At 49.0% G+C, this 17688-nt stretch overlaps 1 protein-coding gene across 3 annotated transcripts in view; it reads left to right on the top strand.

Annotated features, from left to right (window-relative positions):
- The window catches only part of LOC122390047 (ribosomal RNA small subunit methyltransferase NEP1-like), a 46637-nt gene extending 28949 nt beyond the window's left edge, over positions 1-17688 (top strand). For 2 of the 3 annotated variants that reach the window (XM_043382676.1, XM_043382685.1), the window contains exons 2-3: positions 16158-16318; positions 16692-17688. In XM_043382676.1, coding sequence (XP_043238611.1) covers positions 16946-17572 — 627 coding nt within the window. In that variant the 5' untranslated portion in view covers positions 16158-16318; positions 16692-16945 and the 3' untranslated portion in view covers positions 17573-17688. Of the gene's footprint in view, positions 1-14361; positions 14579-16157; positions 16319-16691 lie in introns of all 3 variants that reach the window. The other variant, XM_043382640.1, reaches the window with a different exon arrangement.

Below are 17688 nucleotides of genomic sequence, written 5' to 3'. Positions count from 1 at the left end.
AACATAGTCTGCCAAGACATTTACAGAAGGATCAGCCTGAAGTGTGGAATTATTACGGAGCGAGCGAGCGAGCGGAGTCTTACGTAGAATAACGGAAATTTCTGAGTATGAGCGGCCGGCCGGCCGTGGTCACTATTTTGCGACGCTTATATCTCAGCAACCACTTCACCGACTTACATGCAGTAATATTTGTAGGGTAGCTTTATTCCTTCTACCAAGTATTGGACTATTCCCGATGCATGTGGGTGACCCCTTATGCACGTGCCACGTGCAAAACGAATAGTTGCAATATCTCGGTAACTACTGGGCCGATTACGCTGAAAGTTGGCATGTAGGTAGGCACCCACTAGGCAATGCATATCCATGTGCCAGACTTGGGGTGCTGCTGCACGTGCGCACGTGCAGGGGTCGATTCCAGATCTCGAGAACGACTGGACCGATTGCGCTCAAATTTGGTACACGGTTACGGAGCAGTTAGTAGGGTGCCGTGCACAAGTCAGTTGGGACCCATTTTGCACGTGCGCACGTGCAGGGCGCCGCTTCCAGATCTCGAGAACGGCTGGGCCGATTGTGCTCAAATTTGGCACATCGCTAGAGACCGGTTAGTACGGTGCCGTGCACAAGTCATTTGGAGGTACCCCTTCGCAATTTCGCACGTGCAAGGCCCACCCTCTCGCTCGCTTCGTTAGTCGCCCCAAAAGGCGTTATACTGGTGAACAGCCTTCAATTTCAACACGAATGAGGTATATTTTGAACCAGTATAACGCCTTTTGGGGCGACTAACGGAGCGAGCGAGAGGGTGAGCCTTACATGTGCGAAATTTCGAGGGGGTACCTCCAGCTGACTTGTGCACGGCACCCTACTAACCGGTCTCTAGCGATGTGTCAAATTTGAGCACAATCGGCCCAGCCATTCTCGAGATCTGGAAGCGGCACCTTACACGTGCGCACGTGCAAAATGGCAACTGACTTTTGCACGGCACCCTACTAACCGGTCCCTAACCATGTACCAAATTTGAGCGCCATCGGTCCAGCCGTTCTCGAGATCTGGAATCGACCCCTGCACGTGCGCACGTGCAGCAGCACCCCAACTGTGGCACATGGATATGCATTGCCTAGTGGGCGCCTACCTACATGCCAACTATCAGCGCAATCGGCCAAGTAGTTACCGAGATATTGCAACTATTACAAAAGTGACACCTCTTCGTTTTGCACGTGGCAGTTGGCACGTGCATAAGGGGTCACCCACATGCATCGGGATAGTCCAATACTTGGTAGAAGGAATGAAGCTACCATACAAAAATTACCGCATGTAAATCGGTCAAGTGGTTGCTGAGATATAAACGTCGCAAAAGCGTGACCACGGCCGGCCGGCCGGCCACTCATACTCAGAAATTTCCGTTATTCTACGTAAGACTCCGCTCGCTTCGCTCGCTCCGTAATAATTGGGCGTACACTAGATTTTTTGCTGAAATTTTTATGCAGAATAATTGAGGTAAAAAGGATATACACAGAATAAAAAAAATAAGTGGATACGTGATATGAATCATTACGATAGGACGAGCAGTTGTCGATACTGTCAGTAAAGCGTTGCGCTGTATCAACGAAATATGTAACTTTTCAGTACAGATTGGTGATGCGCGTGCTTACGACAAATACATTCTTGAGTTTGATAAACATTAAGGAGAATGACAAATGCTCCTTTTGTGGCATTGAATCTGAATCATTGATTCATCTATTTCTTTATTGCGAACATGTAGTGAGCTTTTGGAATAAAATATAGGAGAGCCTACAAAGGAATGGTATGAGCGAGATATCAAAGAAATAAAAAGTTGGGGGGCTACGATAATTTACTTATTACTCATAAGTCATATCACTACCTTGGCAAAATGTTACATTTATCAATGCAAATGGGGCGAGACAAAACCCAATTTTGTTCAGTTCATGAACTGTTTGAAACAAGATATGGAAACTGAGCATTACATTGCTAAAAAGAGTAACAAGGAGGAGTGTTTTAATAGGAAATGGGCTATAATGAGACTTTTGCAAAGATGAGAGTGACTAATGTACAAATCAGTTACCGCTCCTATGACCCATCCGGGCCAACCCGCAGCCGGCCTCTTTGACTGGGACCGGTCGGCCGGCCGGGCGTGCGGGGCGCTGGCCCTACAAGTCGACGGCTCGCACGGCCGGCAGGTGGATAGGGGGCGGTGCCCGCGATAGGTACACTCGGGGGTAGATTGATGTTTTACAACTCTTTATTCACCGGGTTCCTATGGCTCAGCATTGGCAGCAGCCGCCTGGTACCGGTAGACTGTGCCGCTTCACTTACTTGTCAAGCGGCACAGCCTACCCACCCGTATGACACCGGTCTGGGTCGGTGGCTGGAAGGTGATGTTGGCCGCCTGTGACGTCAGCGCAGTGGTGAGGGCCGAGCCCGGAGGCATGGCTCGGGTCGGCGCGGCGCGGCGGCTGGCGAGGGTTGGGGAGTGAGGCAGGGTCGAAGCACGGACCATCGCGCGGCTGGGCGAGCGTAGTTAATTTTCGCGTCTCCATTCGCCAATTATTTTACCTATCAATTGCGCTAAAGCGTTTGTTAAAATGCCATTTGCCCACAGCGCCTATCATTTACTTGCTATGCGTATTACGACGCACTTAAGCGTGGCAATGGGACAGCCGATAGAACTTATGTCACTCGTGCATCGAGGTGCGGAGCTATATTTTGTAACATATTATATAGTATTAGGGCCTTGATTGAGCAGATTGGTGTCTATTGTTTCGCACGGAAATCGTCCAGAAACGTGGGAACTGGGGGTTATGAGTAGTGCCGCAGCCAACGCCCCAATTTAAAGTGACCATCCCACCTTAACATAAGTTTTGAGTTGAGATAGCCAAATTGGTGGCCATGGCCTGAAAATACCGGTTTGGGCACTCACATCATTGAAAAATGCTTTAATTCGGAGATATGGAATTTCAAACTTGCAGTTTTCAGATTCTAAGGGGCTAATGCATTGGTATGCCCCCTTAGAATTTGTGACGTCAGCGGAGATCTAACGATTTTTAAATCTTTTACTAAAACGTTTGGTAGCACGCGGTGGTATATGCTGCTTTGCGCGCAACAAATGCCGCACTTTCAAATAAAGTCGCTAGGAACAGCGGAGATACCAAAAAGTAAACAAAAGTAAAAGTCTAATATCTTGAAAACCGGTGAATATTTTTCGATGAAATTTGGTAGATATTCGTTTTCGCTCTTTCTGAACCGAGCGACATCACTTTCATGCCAATTCATTAACTTTTTTGAAGGTGGGAGGGTCCCTTTAAAGCGATTATTACTGTTGCTCTAATATGTGGTCGCAGCCACCAATAGCAAACCGTTCCAACTAGGAGCCAAATAGTCGGGCACTCAGGGGGGTTCGAACCGGGCTTCCCCCACCGGCCAATTCACGACACGAGCGCTCATCCACTGAGCTACCGTGAAGTTGAGAACGGTACTCGTCTACACAAAACAAAATGACATTCACCCGCTGACCGCCAATGACAGCATTGTGACATTTGATCGCGTTTGACCGCGGCGGGTGGTCGCTGGTTTCGGCAGCTCAGTGGATACACGCTAGCGTCGTAGGGTGGCCGGTTGGAGAAGCCCGGCTCGAACCGTCCCAGGTGCGCGGCTTATTTGTTTCTAGTTGAAATGGTTTGCTATTGGTGGCTGCGACCACACATTAGAGGAACAGTAAGAGTTGCTTAAAGTTGGGGCGCCGCGCTATCCAAAAAACCCAGTTCCCACGTCTTTGGACGATTGCTGTGCGAAATAATAGACATTAGACATCAATGAGCTCAATCAAGGCCTTAATACTTATCTGTTATAAACAATGTAGCTCCGCAACTCGATGCACGCGTGATATAAATTCTATCGGCTGTCCCAATGCCACGTTTAAGTGTGTCGTAATGCGCAATCACATGGCGAGTATGATGATAGGCGCTGTCTTGGGCATAGGGCATTTTAACAACTGCTTTAGCGCAATTGTTAGGTAGAATAATTGGCGCCTTGAGACCACGGTTCGTCGGAAACTCATTTCATCCACAAAAGAAACGAAATATACCATTCGAAAGCTGACGGTGAGCTGATTCCAAAAATGTATCTTATCGAAGTCGTTCGATGGCCTTTTTCAAAAATTGCGTTTTGGGAAAAACAATTTTTTATTCAACGAGCTGTCCAGGACAGTCTTGAAAGCATATGCATGTTTTTTTTTCGTTTTCCAGTGAAAGCTGAATACCAAAGGAACAATATGCAGCAATAAACCATTCTCAAATATTAATATGCGCCTCTCACAGCCGGCAACAAGGCGCAATCACACAACTGAGCGTCACGATGGACCAAGCTTAGCCACACAGAATCGTGAAATGACCCTTATCGACTGGCAGACCCGGCGCTAGGCCCGTCTGACCGGCCACGGAAGAAACGTTCGAGTCTCGTCGTGCTAAACAAGTGTTATATTTGTTTGTTTAACGATCCATATCGCTATCAAAGTTATTCAGGATGCCTGGGAAGATAGTTCATTGTTCTGCTAGCTTTACAACATGCTTTAATTCACATTTTCTTATACAGGTTTTGCTCCGTCCCGCTGCGCTCAATGCCCGCGCAGGGAAAGTTAGCGGGGTTTCACTGTCAGAGGCCGTACCAGTGACAGCTGTTCGGCCCTGCGACCGGTCAAAAGCTTGCCCCGCCCTACCGGGCGCTACCCCCCACTCCAGCCCAGTTGAGGCCGGTACAAGCTCTGACAGCTCAGCGCGGTCAGCTTTTCTGATGCCTAGCTGATTTGAGCAAAGTAGACATAAACAAATGCAAATTCATACATGATATGAAAATGACAAAGCAATGAGTCTTCCTCTCAGGTATCCTGAACAACTTAGGTACCGACTTGAATCGTTAAACTAACAAATATGACGATCGTTTCGCAAGGCGACAGCCGGACGTCTCTTCCGTGGCCGGTCTGACGGGCCTAGCGCCGGGTCTGCGCGTCCATTAGGGTCATTTCACGCTTTTGTGTCGCTTACTTTGATCCATCGTGACACTGAGCTGTGTGATTGCGCCTTGTTGCCAGCTGTGAGAGACGCATATTAATATAATATTTTATCGTTACGTATTGTTCTTTTGGCATTCAGCTTTCACTGGAAAACGAAAAAAAAACATGCCTATGATTTTAAGAATGTCCTGGACAGCTCGTTGAATAAAAAAATTATCACGTTTTTACAAAAATTCAATTATTGAAAAAGGCCATCGAACGATTTCGGTAAAAAACACATTTTTGGAATCAGCTCACCGTCAGTTTTCGAATGGTATATTTCGTTTCTTTTGTGGATAAAATGACATTCCGACGAACCGTGAGACGCGAAAGTTAACTACACTCGCTCAGCCGCGCGATGGTCCGTGCTCCCACCCCACCTCACTCACCACTTCCCCAGCCCTCGCCAGCCGCCGACCCGAGCCATGCCTCCGGGCTCGGCCCTCACCGCTGCGCTGACGTCACAGGCGGCCCACATCGCCTTCCAGCCACCGACCCAGACCGGTGGCATACGGTGTGGGTAGGCTGTGCCGCTTGACAAGTAAGTGAAGTGGCACAGTCTACCGGTACCAGGCGGCTGCTGCCAATGCTGAGCCATAGGAACCCGGTGGATAAAGAGTTGTAGAACATCAATCTACCCCCGAGTGTACCCTTTCGCCGGGCGGTGCGGGCGGTGGCTGATGGGCCTTGTCCGTCACGCGTCGAGCGTGCATAACACCGTGGGCCCCGTACTGGATTGTGACGAGTCTGTCTGTACTGAAATGGTCTGTCGATTGTGAACACGTAACCTATTACGTGGATAAATAAATGACTCATCAGCCGAAAAAAGGCCCGGTTTGCATCAAAGGTCAGGTACCTATGCCCAGTTTCAGCTCTCTGTTGCCGACGTGTTCCGAGCTGTCGCAAAAAAAAACTCTGTGGTAGCACCCGCTCCCCCCCCCCCTCGTTCGGTCACGGCTCTTCTAACTCGGCTCCTGGACCACGTACCAGCACGCCAAAAGCAACGTTGGAAAGAGCATACCTAAACAATTGCGAAATTGCTCGGGTCACTTTTTAGATCAGGTCAAAGGTCAGGTAACGGAGGTCATCCAAGGTCAAATTTCGAAATTTTCAGGTCCAATTTAGACAATTTTCAACAAACCACCATATAACTCGGAAATGAATAGAGCTACAGTGCCTAGGAAAAGCGTAGTTAATAGCTCTTTTAACACCCGTTTCGTCGTTCACATCTTCAGGTCATTCAAAGCCTTCTGCTTCTCCCCACGCCACAACCCCTGTTCCGGGCTGCAGGGTTGTGCTTGACTCATGAGTCGAGTCAGAAATTTGACTCAACTCTGACTCAAATGAGTCAGATTTGAGTCGAGTCGGAGAAAATGTTGAGCTGTTGAGTTGAGTCAGAGTTGAGTCGAACAAAAATATTAAGGTGTTGAGTTGAGTCAGAGTTGAGTCAGTAAAATAACTTTTGACATTGAGTTGAGTCAAACATTTAGGAACATGCGTCAGCTGAGTCGCTGACTCAACTTTCTAGAAACAATGTATATGTTACTATATGTATATATACATATATATATACATATATATATATATGTATATATATATATATATATATATATATATATCATAGGCGTAGGAACAGGGGGGGCCGGGGGGCCATGGCCCCCCCACTTTCGGAGGTGGGGGGGTCAGCAATGTTAACTGGCCCCCCCACTTTTTGCTGACTTAAGTGTCTATCTGTACCTACCACCCGGTACCCTAAACACCAGAACTTGACAACTATTCAGCTTGCCTGCTTGCTGAAGATTCCATTTTGTTTCTACAGCGTTATTGACCGCAATTTCCTTCACTCAATGAAGAAAACCATATCAGAGACAAGACTGTGAGTCCTGGTGCCGCAGCATTTTGTTGATTACGATATACGGGACAGCGAGCACTGAAAAGGTATAAAGACAATACTAGCACGGTGCAGGAGAATGCGTATACAAACGACCAACGCTTGACCAGATCTGCTTCATGGGGTTGGCATAGTTCGTCAAAGGCGTACTAGCTGGGGGCCAGGGTGACCGTGCCCCCGCCTCGGTTCAAACAGGCTGGGGGCTAGCAATGTCTGTATCTGCCCCTCTATTTGCCCCCCCCCCCCAAACAAACAATGGGCCCCCATGGGCGTATGGGGCTCTGGCACTTATTCGATTGTCACGAGGCTCAAGAATCCCACGCCAGCTATTAACAGCTTCCAAACCAGTCTTTGAGGGTCCTACACTGATCTCGGAGGGCCCTTCAATGGCGGTCAAGCGCCCACATTGACCTCAGAGAACCCACATTGACCTCTGAGGGTCCTCCACTGGCATTTGAGGGCCCCTAAACCGGTCTCAAGGGCCCAGCCGACGTCTGAGGGCCTCACACCGGCCTCTGGTGGCCTCATTTCTGTCTCTGGGGTCTCAAGACTAGCCTTTAGGTGCCTCTGAGGGCCCCGCACTGAATTCTGGAGACCCGATGCCGGCCTCTAAGGGTCTGCATCGGCCTCTTAGGGTCCATCTTGGCCTTAGGGGTCCAACGCCGGCCCATGCCGGTCTGTTACGGTCCCACACAGACCTCTAAGGGCCCATGCTGGCCTGTAAGGACCCACATTAGCCTCTGAGGGCCTTGCACTGGATTCTGAAGACCGATGCTGGCCTCAGAGGCCCATCTTGGTTTTTGAGGGCCTTCTGCTGGCCTCTGGGGTCCAACGCCGGCCCATGCCGGCATTTTAGGGTCCCACACTGACCTCTGAGGGCCCATGCTGGCCCGTAAGGACCCACATTAGCCTCTGATGGCCCAAGTCTCAAACTGCTCTTTGCAGGCCCTGTACTGGTCTCTGAGGGCCTTAACCCTCGCCGGCCGAGGGGGGGGGGGGTGCCGCCCCTCCATATAGTTTTTTCGCGATAGCTCCGAACACGCCGGCGATAGAGAGCTGAAGCTTGGCATACCTGACCTTTGAATCAAGCCGGATCTTTTGACACCAACCGCATTTTCGGGTCAGATCAGGTCACTGACCTATGAGGTCATAAGTGAACCTCTGCACGGTCTTCAGATGTCGCAACTTCGCAACGCCCTCACTGCCAGAGGAGATTTCACAGGGAAATGAACCTTGCAGGACCTAGTATCCATTAGAAGTCTCACAACTTGTACATACATCTCGGATTTTCTTAAGGTCATATGAGGTCAGGTCATTTTCGTGACCTCACCATTCGGTATAAGTCAATGGGGATAAACTGAAAACTTTTTCTGGCGCCGGGAACGATCTCCAACTATCTCAAGCACACCGAATCGTGATTTCATGCACTCCTTGCAAGGTTCGATGCGTCACTTTTGCAATGTTGACCTTGCGCGACGTCATTTATGACGTTATAAGGGTCATATTAGTTTTTCGTCAATAACTACCGATCAAATTGAGCTAGCGAGTCGGGAAAGCCACCAATGGACTCAAGAAGACCTTCCGAATCGAAGGATATGAGACATGACCTCATTCGACCAATTTCGTGACCTGGGGGCGCTGACCTGACCGTGACCCGAGGTCAACACTCTAAGCTTACCTCACCCAAACAAAAAGTATATCATTCGACGCGCCTGAGAGAGGCTAACACGATGCTGGCAAAATCGCGGCTCTGTGGCTGTTTTTTTGCGAAGTTATTCACCAAAAATGGAACTGTGCCTTGAGGCACTTGACTTGACCTCAGGTCAACGGTTGACCTAGGACCTTAAAATCGGGTATCGATCTCTGCGTCTCGTAACGGCGCACACGCTCGTTTTTTCCGCGACGCGCTAGCTCCACCTGGGGCAAAACGGCGAGGGGGGTCGTACCTGCTCCCCGCCCCCTCGGCCGGCGCGTATGTAGAAAACTTATAGGTCCGGGCCGGCGAGTGTTAAACGGCCTCTGAGGGCCAAGACCGGTCTCTAAAAGTCCCACACCGGCCTCTGACAGTCAATCAGCCCAGTTGCAGTGGTCGCTAATATAAAACCTCTTAAAGGGACCCTCCCACCTTAACATTAGTTTTGAGTTGAGATAGCCAAGTTTGCGGCCAGGCTCAGAAACCACCATTTATCCTGGTCGCAACCCCCGCAGCTTTATGGTGTTCAAGAAATTTCTTCCCTTTACTTGCAGGGTGGGACCAGCGTGGTCCCTATCTCTTAACCATTACGGGAATCTGATGACGTCATCAGGCTTTCGAACGTCCGTTGAATGTTTGACTAAAACGTTTTGTAGCACGCGGTGGTATATGCTGCTTTGCGCGCAACAAATGCCGCACTTTCAAATAAAGTCGCTAGGAACAGCGGAGATCCCAAAAAGTAAACAAAAGTAAAAGTCTAATATCTTGAAAACCGGTGAATATTTTTCGATGAAATTTGGTAGATATTCGTTTTTGCTCTTTCTGAGCCGAGCGACATCACTTTCATGCCAATTCATTAACTTTTTTGAAGATGGGAGGGTCCCTTTAAAAACGCTACAGGCCTGGCTGAGCCTAGCTGGGCCGTTCATGCTGATTTTTATTACGGAGCGAGCGAAGCGAGCGTAGTCTTTCCTTAGATTAACGGAAATTTCTGAGTATGAGCGGCCGGCCGTGCGGACGCTTTTGCGAGGCTTATATCTCAGCAACCACTTGACCGATTTATACGGGGTAATTTTTGTAGGGTAGCTTGATTCCTTCTACCAAGTATTGGACTATTCCCGATGCATGTGGGTGACCCCTTATGCACGTGCCACGCGCAAAACGAAGAGGTGTCAGTTTTGTAATTGTTGCAATATCTCGGTAACTACTTGGCCGATTGCGCTGAAAGTTGGCATGTAGGTAGGCACCCACTAGGCACTGCATATCCATGTGCCAGAGTTGGGGTGCTGCTGCACGTGCGCACGTGCAGGGGTCGTTTCCAGATCTCGAGAACGGCTGGACCGATGGCGCTCAAATTTGGTACACGGTTAGGGACCAGTTAGTAGGGTGCCGTGCACAAGTCAGTTGGGACCCATTCTGCACGTGCGCACGTGCAGGGTGCCGCTTCTAGATCTCGAGAACGGCTGGGCCGATTGTGCTCAAATTTGGCACATCGCTAGAGACCGGTTAGTAGGGTGCCGTGCACAAGTCAGTTAGAGATACCTCCGAAATTTCGCACGTGCAAGGCTCACCCTCTCGCTTGCTCCGTTAGTCGCCCCCAAAGGCGCTATACTGGTAGGTATATTGAAAAGACTCGTTTTGCACATTTCACGCTTGCTCTTAATGAAAAAGCTGCCGGATGCCTCTGGAATTTGCATGGGTGCCAACGGCTGCGGAGGACAGGGGAACGCGTCAATCAGTTTGAGTTTATGGACGGGACTCTCCCTGAAATTTAACTTCTTTTATTTTTGGTTTTGTCTCGATTTTTTTTACCTCTGAGCATGTTTGCGAAAACAAAGTGGCCGAAATCCGAGGAGAAATTGGATTTTGGGGGTGGGTTAGGTTTTAGACCTCTGGGAGCCTGGCCCCCCCACTTTCGAAAACGTTCCTACGCCTATGATATATATATATATATATATATATATATATATATATATATATATATATATATATATATATATATATATATATATATATATATATATATATACCCATATATATTTCCAACCAACCTCCCCCCGCCCCTGCTCAACAACTTTTTTATCTGAGTCAATTTTGAGTCAACTTACTTGACTCAACAAAAAATTTGAGTCAAGTTTGAGTCGACTCAGATTTTCATTGAGCCGCTTGAGTCATGAGTCGAGTCACGGGAAAAAATCAGCTCCTTGTTTGAGTCAGAGTTGAGTCAGGGCTTTCTGAAGTTGAATGATGAGTCGAGTCGGCAAATTTTTTTGAGTCGAGCACAACCCTGCCGGGCTGGACGGGTAACTTTATTCCATGCGGGCGGCTCCCATTGGAGCGCACCGCAGCTCCTAAGGGAGCACACCCGTAGCCGGGTGCATTGGGACTGGGGGGGGGGGGGCTAGTCGGCCTGTCCTGTTGGACGGGCTCAGCCCCGGTAAATCACCAAGGTGCCCGCCCAGACCAATGTCTCCCCTCAATTACTATAATCCTTTCCGGCCCTGAAATGGTCTCGTCAGACCGAAATGGCATAGCCCAACAAAACAAACAAAGCTCTTTTGACACTCTTTCTGTAAACTGTGCTCAGATTTGACCTAGGGTCAACAGTTCAGCCTGCAGGAGGCAAGAACTGCCAAAATAGACGTTGTTTTTGCGGAAAGTTTTTGCTGCAATAACGTGTGATTCAGAACTTGCACGGCCAAACTTTTACCGGCATCGTGCTCCTCTTATCGTGTCCCGTCAAATGAGCAGTAATTTGACCAAGAAAGGTCAACTTGAAAATTGAACCTCTGATCAAGGTCATAACCTGACCGGAAAAGGTCGTGCTATATAGGTATCAGTCGATCCGTATCGTCGAACTGAGCACTTCTAAGGTGTTTTCATCGCTCTAGCGTGCCTTGATCAAAAGCCATTAGCGAAAAGCCGTCAGATCTTCTGTGACCTGAAATGACCTCAGGGACATAAACGGAGATCACAGGTGCCATATTCCGCTTCATCGTGACATGGTTGCTCATGTAACTGGGTGTTTAAGAGTGTTAAGAACAGCGTTCATGCAAGAAAGGCGCCTTTCAATTTTCTCCCATTGGCTTAATGGAGATTTCTCAAAACTGACCTGACCTTAGCTCAACACTATCAAAATTCCGAGATATGCATTTTAACAGAGTTACTGTTGTCCTCATCGATTGCTGAAAGTTTTAACAGCGATATAATCGATCCCCCCAGCAGGGCGCGGGTTAACGCCCTTTCAACTCAGGCTTCAAGGGCCCTTTTGACACTCAGGGCCCTTTCAACCCAGTCAGTCAAGGGCCCTTTTGACTGCTGACCCCCCTGGAAGAAATCCTAGATACGCTACTGATTGAAAAGACTTCGCTTCGCTCGCTGCGCTCGCTCGCTCGCTGGTAATGATATGCTTTGTTACAGCGTAACTGGGGAAATCCTTAAAGTGGCCATCCCACCTTAACATTAGTTTTGAGCTGAGATAGCCGAATTGGGGTCCCTAGCTTGCACTTGCCGGTTTGGGCACTCACAACATCGAAAATTGCTTTAATTCTGAGATATTTTATTTCAAACTTGCAGTTATCAGATTCTAAGGGGCTAATGCGTTTGAATGTCCCCTTAGAATTTGTGACGTCAGCGCAGATCTAACTATTTTTAAATCTTATAGGTACTAAACCGTCCGTAAAACGTGGTGGTTTCACTGAACTCTACCATTTGGAAGGCGCATCGGCCGCCAGATGGTGTCCAACGGTGCCGCCATGTTGCGCAGACCGGGAACCGGCCGCCGCCTGTGTTGGGGAATAGGGAATCCGGGACCTCGATTTACGTTTGCGACCACCGCATCCGTTACGTTCAAGCTACGTAGACACGGAACCCGGTATCTTACGCAGAATTGAGCGTAGAACACAATCAAATCTTCAAAAATCCTCAGATACAGGGAACTTAAACGTTAATCACTCGCCGGACCATCGTCTTTCTCCATTCGCCCCGGTCGATGAGGTTGATTGAAACCACTTCCCCAACGCGCCGCTAACTCAGCTAGAATTTCGCGGTAAAGTGGTCGTATGCGCCGTTACAAGGAAGAGTGACTGTTAGGAATCCACTTTAAAGGTCTCAGGTCAACCGGTGACGTCTGAGGTCAGTTCAAGTGACCTAAGGCACAGGTTCAGTTTTTGGTAAATAACTTCACCAAAAACGGCAACAGAGCCGCGATTTTGGCATCAGCGTGTTCGCCTAGCTCAGGCGCGTCGAGTGGTATACTTTTTGTTCGGGTGAGGTCAATTTAAGGTGTTGACCACGTCTCAAGGTCGGGTCAGACCTCTCAGGTCACGAAGTTGTTTGAATAAGGTCTTGTCGCATATCGTTCGATTTAGCAGGTAGAGAGCTGAAACATGGTATACCTGATCTTTAATTCAAGCTGGACCTTGTGACACCAACCGTATTTTCAGGTCAAGTCAGGTCACTGACCTATGACGTCATAAGTGAACATTTGTACGGTCCTCAGATGTCGCAACTTTGCAACGCCCTCAGTGCCAGGGGAACTTTCACGGGGTGATGAAACTTACAGGATATAGTATCCTCCTGAGGTCTCATAATTTGTATATCTAGGATTTTTCCTAAAGGTCACATGAGGTCACGTCGGTCACGTGACCTCACCATTATGTTATTGGTAAAAATGAAAACTGCTATTTTACGCTGGGAGCGATCTCAAGCTATTCCAGGCGCACGGAATCGTGATTTTATGTACTCCTTGCAAGGTCCGATGCTTCACTGGGTCATAAGTTTTTCGTCAATAACTTCCGATCAAATTGAGCTAGCGAGTCGGGGAGGCCGCCGATTGACTCAGGAAGACCTGCCGAATCGAATGATATATGACGTGACCTCCTTCGACCAGCTTCGTGATCTGGGGGCACTGACCTGACCTAGACCCGGGGTCAACACCTCAAGTTAACCTTACCAGAACAAAAAATATACCATTCGACGTGCCTCAGGAAGGCGAACACGATGATGCTAAAATCACGGCTCTGCGACTGTTTTTTTTTTTTTTGCGAAGGTATTTATGAAAAATTGAACCCGTGCGTTGGGTCACTGGACCTGACCTCGGAGGTCACCGTCTCAGAGGTCACCGGTTGACATGAGACCTCAAAATCGGGTACCAGTCGCTGCGTCTCGTAACAGCGCACACGCTCGAGCTGGTGTAGCAATGACGAGTAGGTATGTAACTTCCGAAGACTGGGCCACTTGACGTAAAAACGGCCCCGCGGAGCGCCACTGTTTTTGGAGATAACTTAGATGATAAGTATTTGCGGGAAACTGCAAGGGAATCGCTCAAATACACATGCTTCCCGGCAGGGCGCGGGCTGTATAGTCGACTACAGAATGATGTTCCACTTTTCACAGGCAATTATTTGCCTGGAGTGGTAGGCTGTGCCGCATCACACGGGCTGAGTTCACAAATTAGGTATAGCTTTGTCCCAATGCTCACAATCGACACGCTTAATTGCGTGATTAACGGCACAACTTAGCGCTCCGGTCAACTGATAGCTTTTGGAGTAGAACATCATTCTGTAGTCGACTATACCAGAGTATATAGAACAACGGTTGTACTTATTTGCTGTAGGCCTGTGAAACCATATCCCGGACCCCTTTTTTCAGATCCATGCGCATTGTGTGTGTTTGATCCCCACTTACTGTGATATGTCGCTCATCTATCTACAGAATAATTTCTGTTGAATACTGGGTAGTGGTCAGTGATGGAGTGGGAGTTGGACCTGCAACCTATCGGCACTGTTCGAAGCTGTTTTTTGTGCAAAAATGGCACACCAAGGCAACCGACCATCGCTTCTAGCGCTCGAGGGCAGTTGAAGATCAGGAAAGGCATATACAACAATCCAGAACATGCATTGGAAGGACTTCGAGATTTCAGCTATGTGTGGTAAGTCTCTTAAAATGTTCAGTTTGATCGTGTTGGATATATCACTTTCAGATGCTAGTTGATAGGCATTCCGTCTCCTATTCCAAACCTTCTCATTTTCTCGGGCTGCTTTTTTACCGTTTTTAAGTTTTACTTTTAAATGAAAGGCGCACGTGAATCATCAATACTGTTAACACTGGCCAGCTGACAAACAATGTCTTTCTCTTGATTTCACTTTTTGACTACTCATTTCCTTTGATCGTCTCTTGCCAGATTTATTCATGCTCTTGAAATGATCTGCCGTATATGATTACTTTTCCGTGGCGCTGGGACGAACACACTCGAAAACACTCGTATGACGGGGCGCTCGACGCGTCTGGAAACCTTGATCAGCTGCGGCACACTCCTGATGTTCGTAAAAGGGTGGTGCTGCTCGTACATTTTTGAAGACATACCATTTTTTAGAGAAAGCTTACGGGCTTAGTAAATTTTCTCCCCTCCATAAAAGCGAACGTTCGTTAGAGTTTTATCAGTTAAAATTTTGCTTCGAAATAATAAAATCATGGTCTTATTACATTCGCTGAGACGTTTAACCCTCGCCCGTAAACGGTGTTTTGCCACCTTCGCCCATGCAGGGGGGGAGGTTGGTGCGACCCCCTCCCCCCTGGCGTTTGAAAACTTGAAAACGGAGCGTCGTAGAGCTTAGCGGAAAAGACCAACGGATTGCTCTCAACGAGATCTCGCGATTGGTGGTATATTTTTTGGTCCTAGGTCAACATTTGACCTACTTATGACCGGTCAAAGGTCAAATTTTCGTAAAAATCTAACTTTTTCATATTTCCGCGCCGATTGCGGCAAAACGGTAAGAGATATCGACTTGAAACCTTCACTATCGTGATCCTTGATCAATTCTCTATCGTTTGGTGTGTATTTCGATGTCATAACTCTAAAAATGATGCGTTGGGAGCATCGGAGGTCTGCAAGGTCATTTGTGCATTGGGTCACGTCAGGCATGTGACGTCACTGACCTGACCCTGACCCAAAATGAACTACAAGAAACAACCGACGATGCCTGAAATGGATAGCAAATTCGAATTCAGGGCATCAAAATACCCCGAAAAGGCATACAAGTGCAAGAAGTCATTACAGGTCAACCGAGGTCACTGACCTTACCTTGACCTTTAGTAACCTTCAAAATGTCAACGGACATTGTGCCAATGTCAAATCAGCCAGTTGTGATTCTAAAACAATCCATCAGTGTGTCAGGTCAGTCGGCATTTATACCAGTGAGAAGCAATCTCCAATTTAGCGTAAATCTGGCCGGAGGTTGTTCCCTTTATGACGTCATAACTCCGTGACCTGACATGACCTTGACAAAAAAAAACAAAAGTTGCGCAAAGGATGCCCCAGAGGGTACTATAAATTTGAGCAGGCTATCTGAAACGGTTCGGTGTGTAGCTAAGAAAAACCTCAGGGGGGGTTGCACCAACCCCCCCCCCCCTACATGGGCGAGGGTTAAATTATTTGGTGTTTAGAATAAATCCTAAGATGTGTTCAGGAACAGTGTGCGATTATCATGTTTGAACTACTTTTCTTTCAGGCTCATATTTCTTTTTCATAAGAACAAGTCCGGGAGGTTCTCAAAAGCCAAGGTATCGCCTCCCAGATTAAATGGTGGCAGAATTGGAGTGTTTGCAACAAGATCACCATACAGACTGAACCCCATAGGGCTTAGTCTTGTGAAACTCGAGTCTGTGGAAGGTAGGTGCTTTGCTTCTGGAAAAATAATTGCTATCTAGTATTAACATAGGTAGTATGTGTATTACCTAAATTTTGCTTCATAGTACATTGGGAGGAAATTGAGCCAAAACCCAACGTTTTTTTTTAATATTAAGTGTACAACAACTGATATTCTTTTTTTAGGAACCTATAACGTAGCTTTCGAGCGTTTTTTTTTAATAGAAAAACACCTACCATGTGTCGCGGTCACTCCATTGCTGTTCCTGCCCCGTTCTTATTGCCCAGAATAGAATACCAATCACGTCTGCGCACCTTACCACACATGTGCTGTGCATCTCGGTGAATTATTCGCGCCTGAGTGAGGACTGATCGACAGTAATGTTTCTCGTTTTAGGCGACACGCTTCACTTCTCCGGTCACGACCTGGTGGACGGCACCCCAGTGCTCGACATCAAGCCGTACATCAGGGAGTACGACTGTCCGCCGGACGGGCCGGGAGGTGCCGCGTCCCCAGCCGAGCGCCCTCCGTCGGCCGGGGCCGCCGCGCCAGCAGCCGGTGACGGGTCGGCACCGCTGGCCGGTGTAGCGCCGCCCGATGAACAGGCACTCGAAGACGAAGGAGACGACACCTCTGACCTCTCCAAAACTATGGATGGCCTGTTGTCACCGTCTGGCGATGGTGTTGCTGATGCGGATGCCGTAACTGAGGTCGGACCTGAGGACAGCCGGTGTGAGCCCCACACTGTTCTCCAGTCAGTGAAGAGCATGGCACAGTCGAGGAGCCCAAATCCAGCTCAGCCCCAGCCTCCTGACATCACGGCAGACCAGAGTGTAGCCAGTCAATCACCGGCTGGTAGTCACGCGTCTGCAGAGGACTGCCCCGCCGCCCCTGAGCCGGCCGACAGCCGGGGCGGCGACACCTGGCTGTCGCGCCTGCAGCCCGAGCGGTGGACGGTCGGCTTCACGGCCTGGGCCGAGTCCCAGCTGCGCCGCTTCTCGGCCTCCGAGTCGGCCGGCGCGCACCGGCTGCTGTGCCTGCGCAGCGCGGCCGAGCTGCGCGCCGCGCTGGTCGCCCTGCTGACGGCCGACCCGCGCTCCGTCTACCGGCGCGCTCAGGACGACCAGCTGCTCTACCACCTGGCGCTGGACGCCAGCCACGTCACCTGCTGGTTCGACGCCTCGCGCCGGGTGGTGGAGGTGCTGCGCGTGCAGCCGCTCTCCGACAGTCCGCTGGCCAGTGTGGCGGCCGCAGCGGCCAGCCGCGACGACCACTAGGTCGGGCGGGCGGGCGGCGGGGGCCACCGGGGATTGGTTATCCGTCCTGTCGGTGGATAGTTTGACGCATTCACCATGTCATCGTGGTGTGTTTTCAATACACCGAATGAAGGGGA

Source organism: Amphibalanus amphitrite, unplaced genomic scaffold (genome assembly GCF_019059575.1).
Source record: "Amphibalanus amphitrite isolate SeventyFive unplaced genomic scaffold, NRLGWU_Aamphi_draft 000020F_arrow, whole genome shotgun sequence".
Lineage (NCBI taxonomy): Eukaryota > Metazoa > Arthropoda > Thecostraca > Balanomorpha > Balanidae > Amphibalanus > Amphibalanus amphitrite.
Note: the sequence above shows the minus strand (reverse complement) of the source record. Positions and strands in the feature narration are given on the sequence as shown.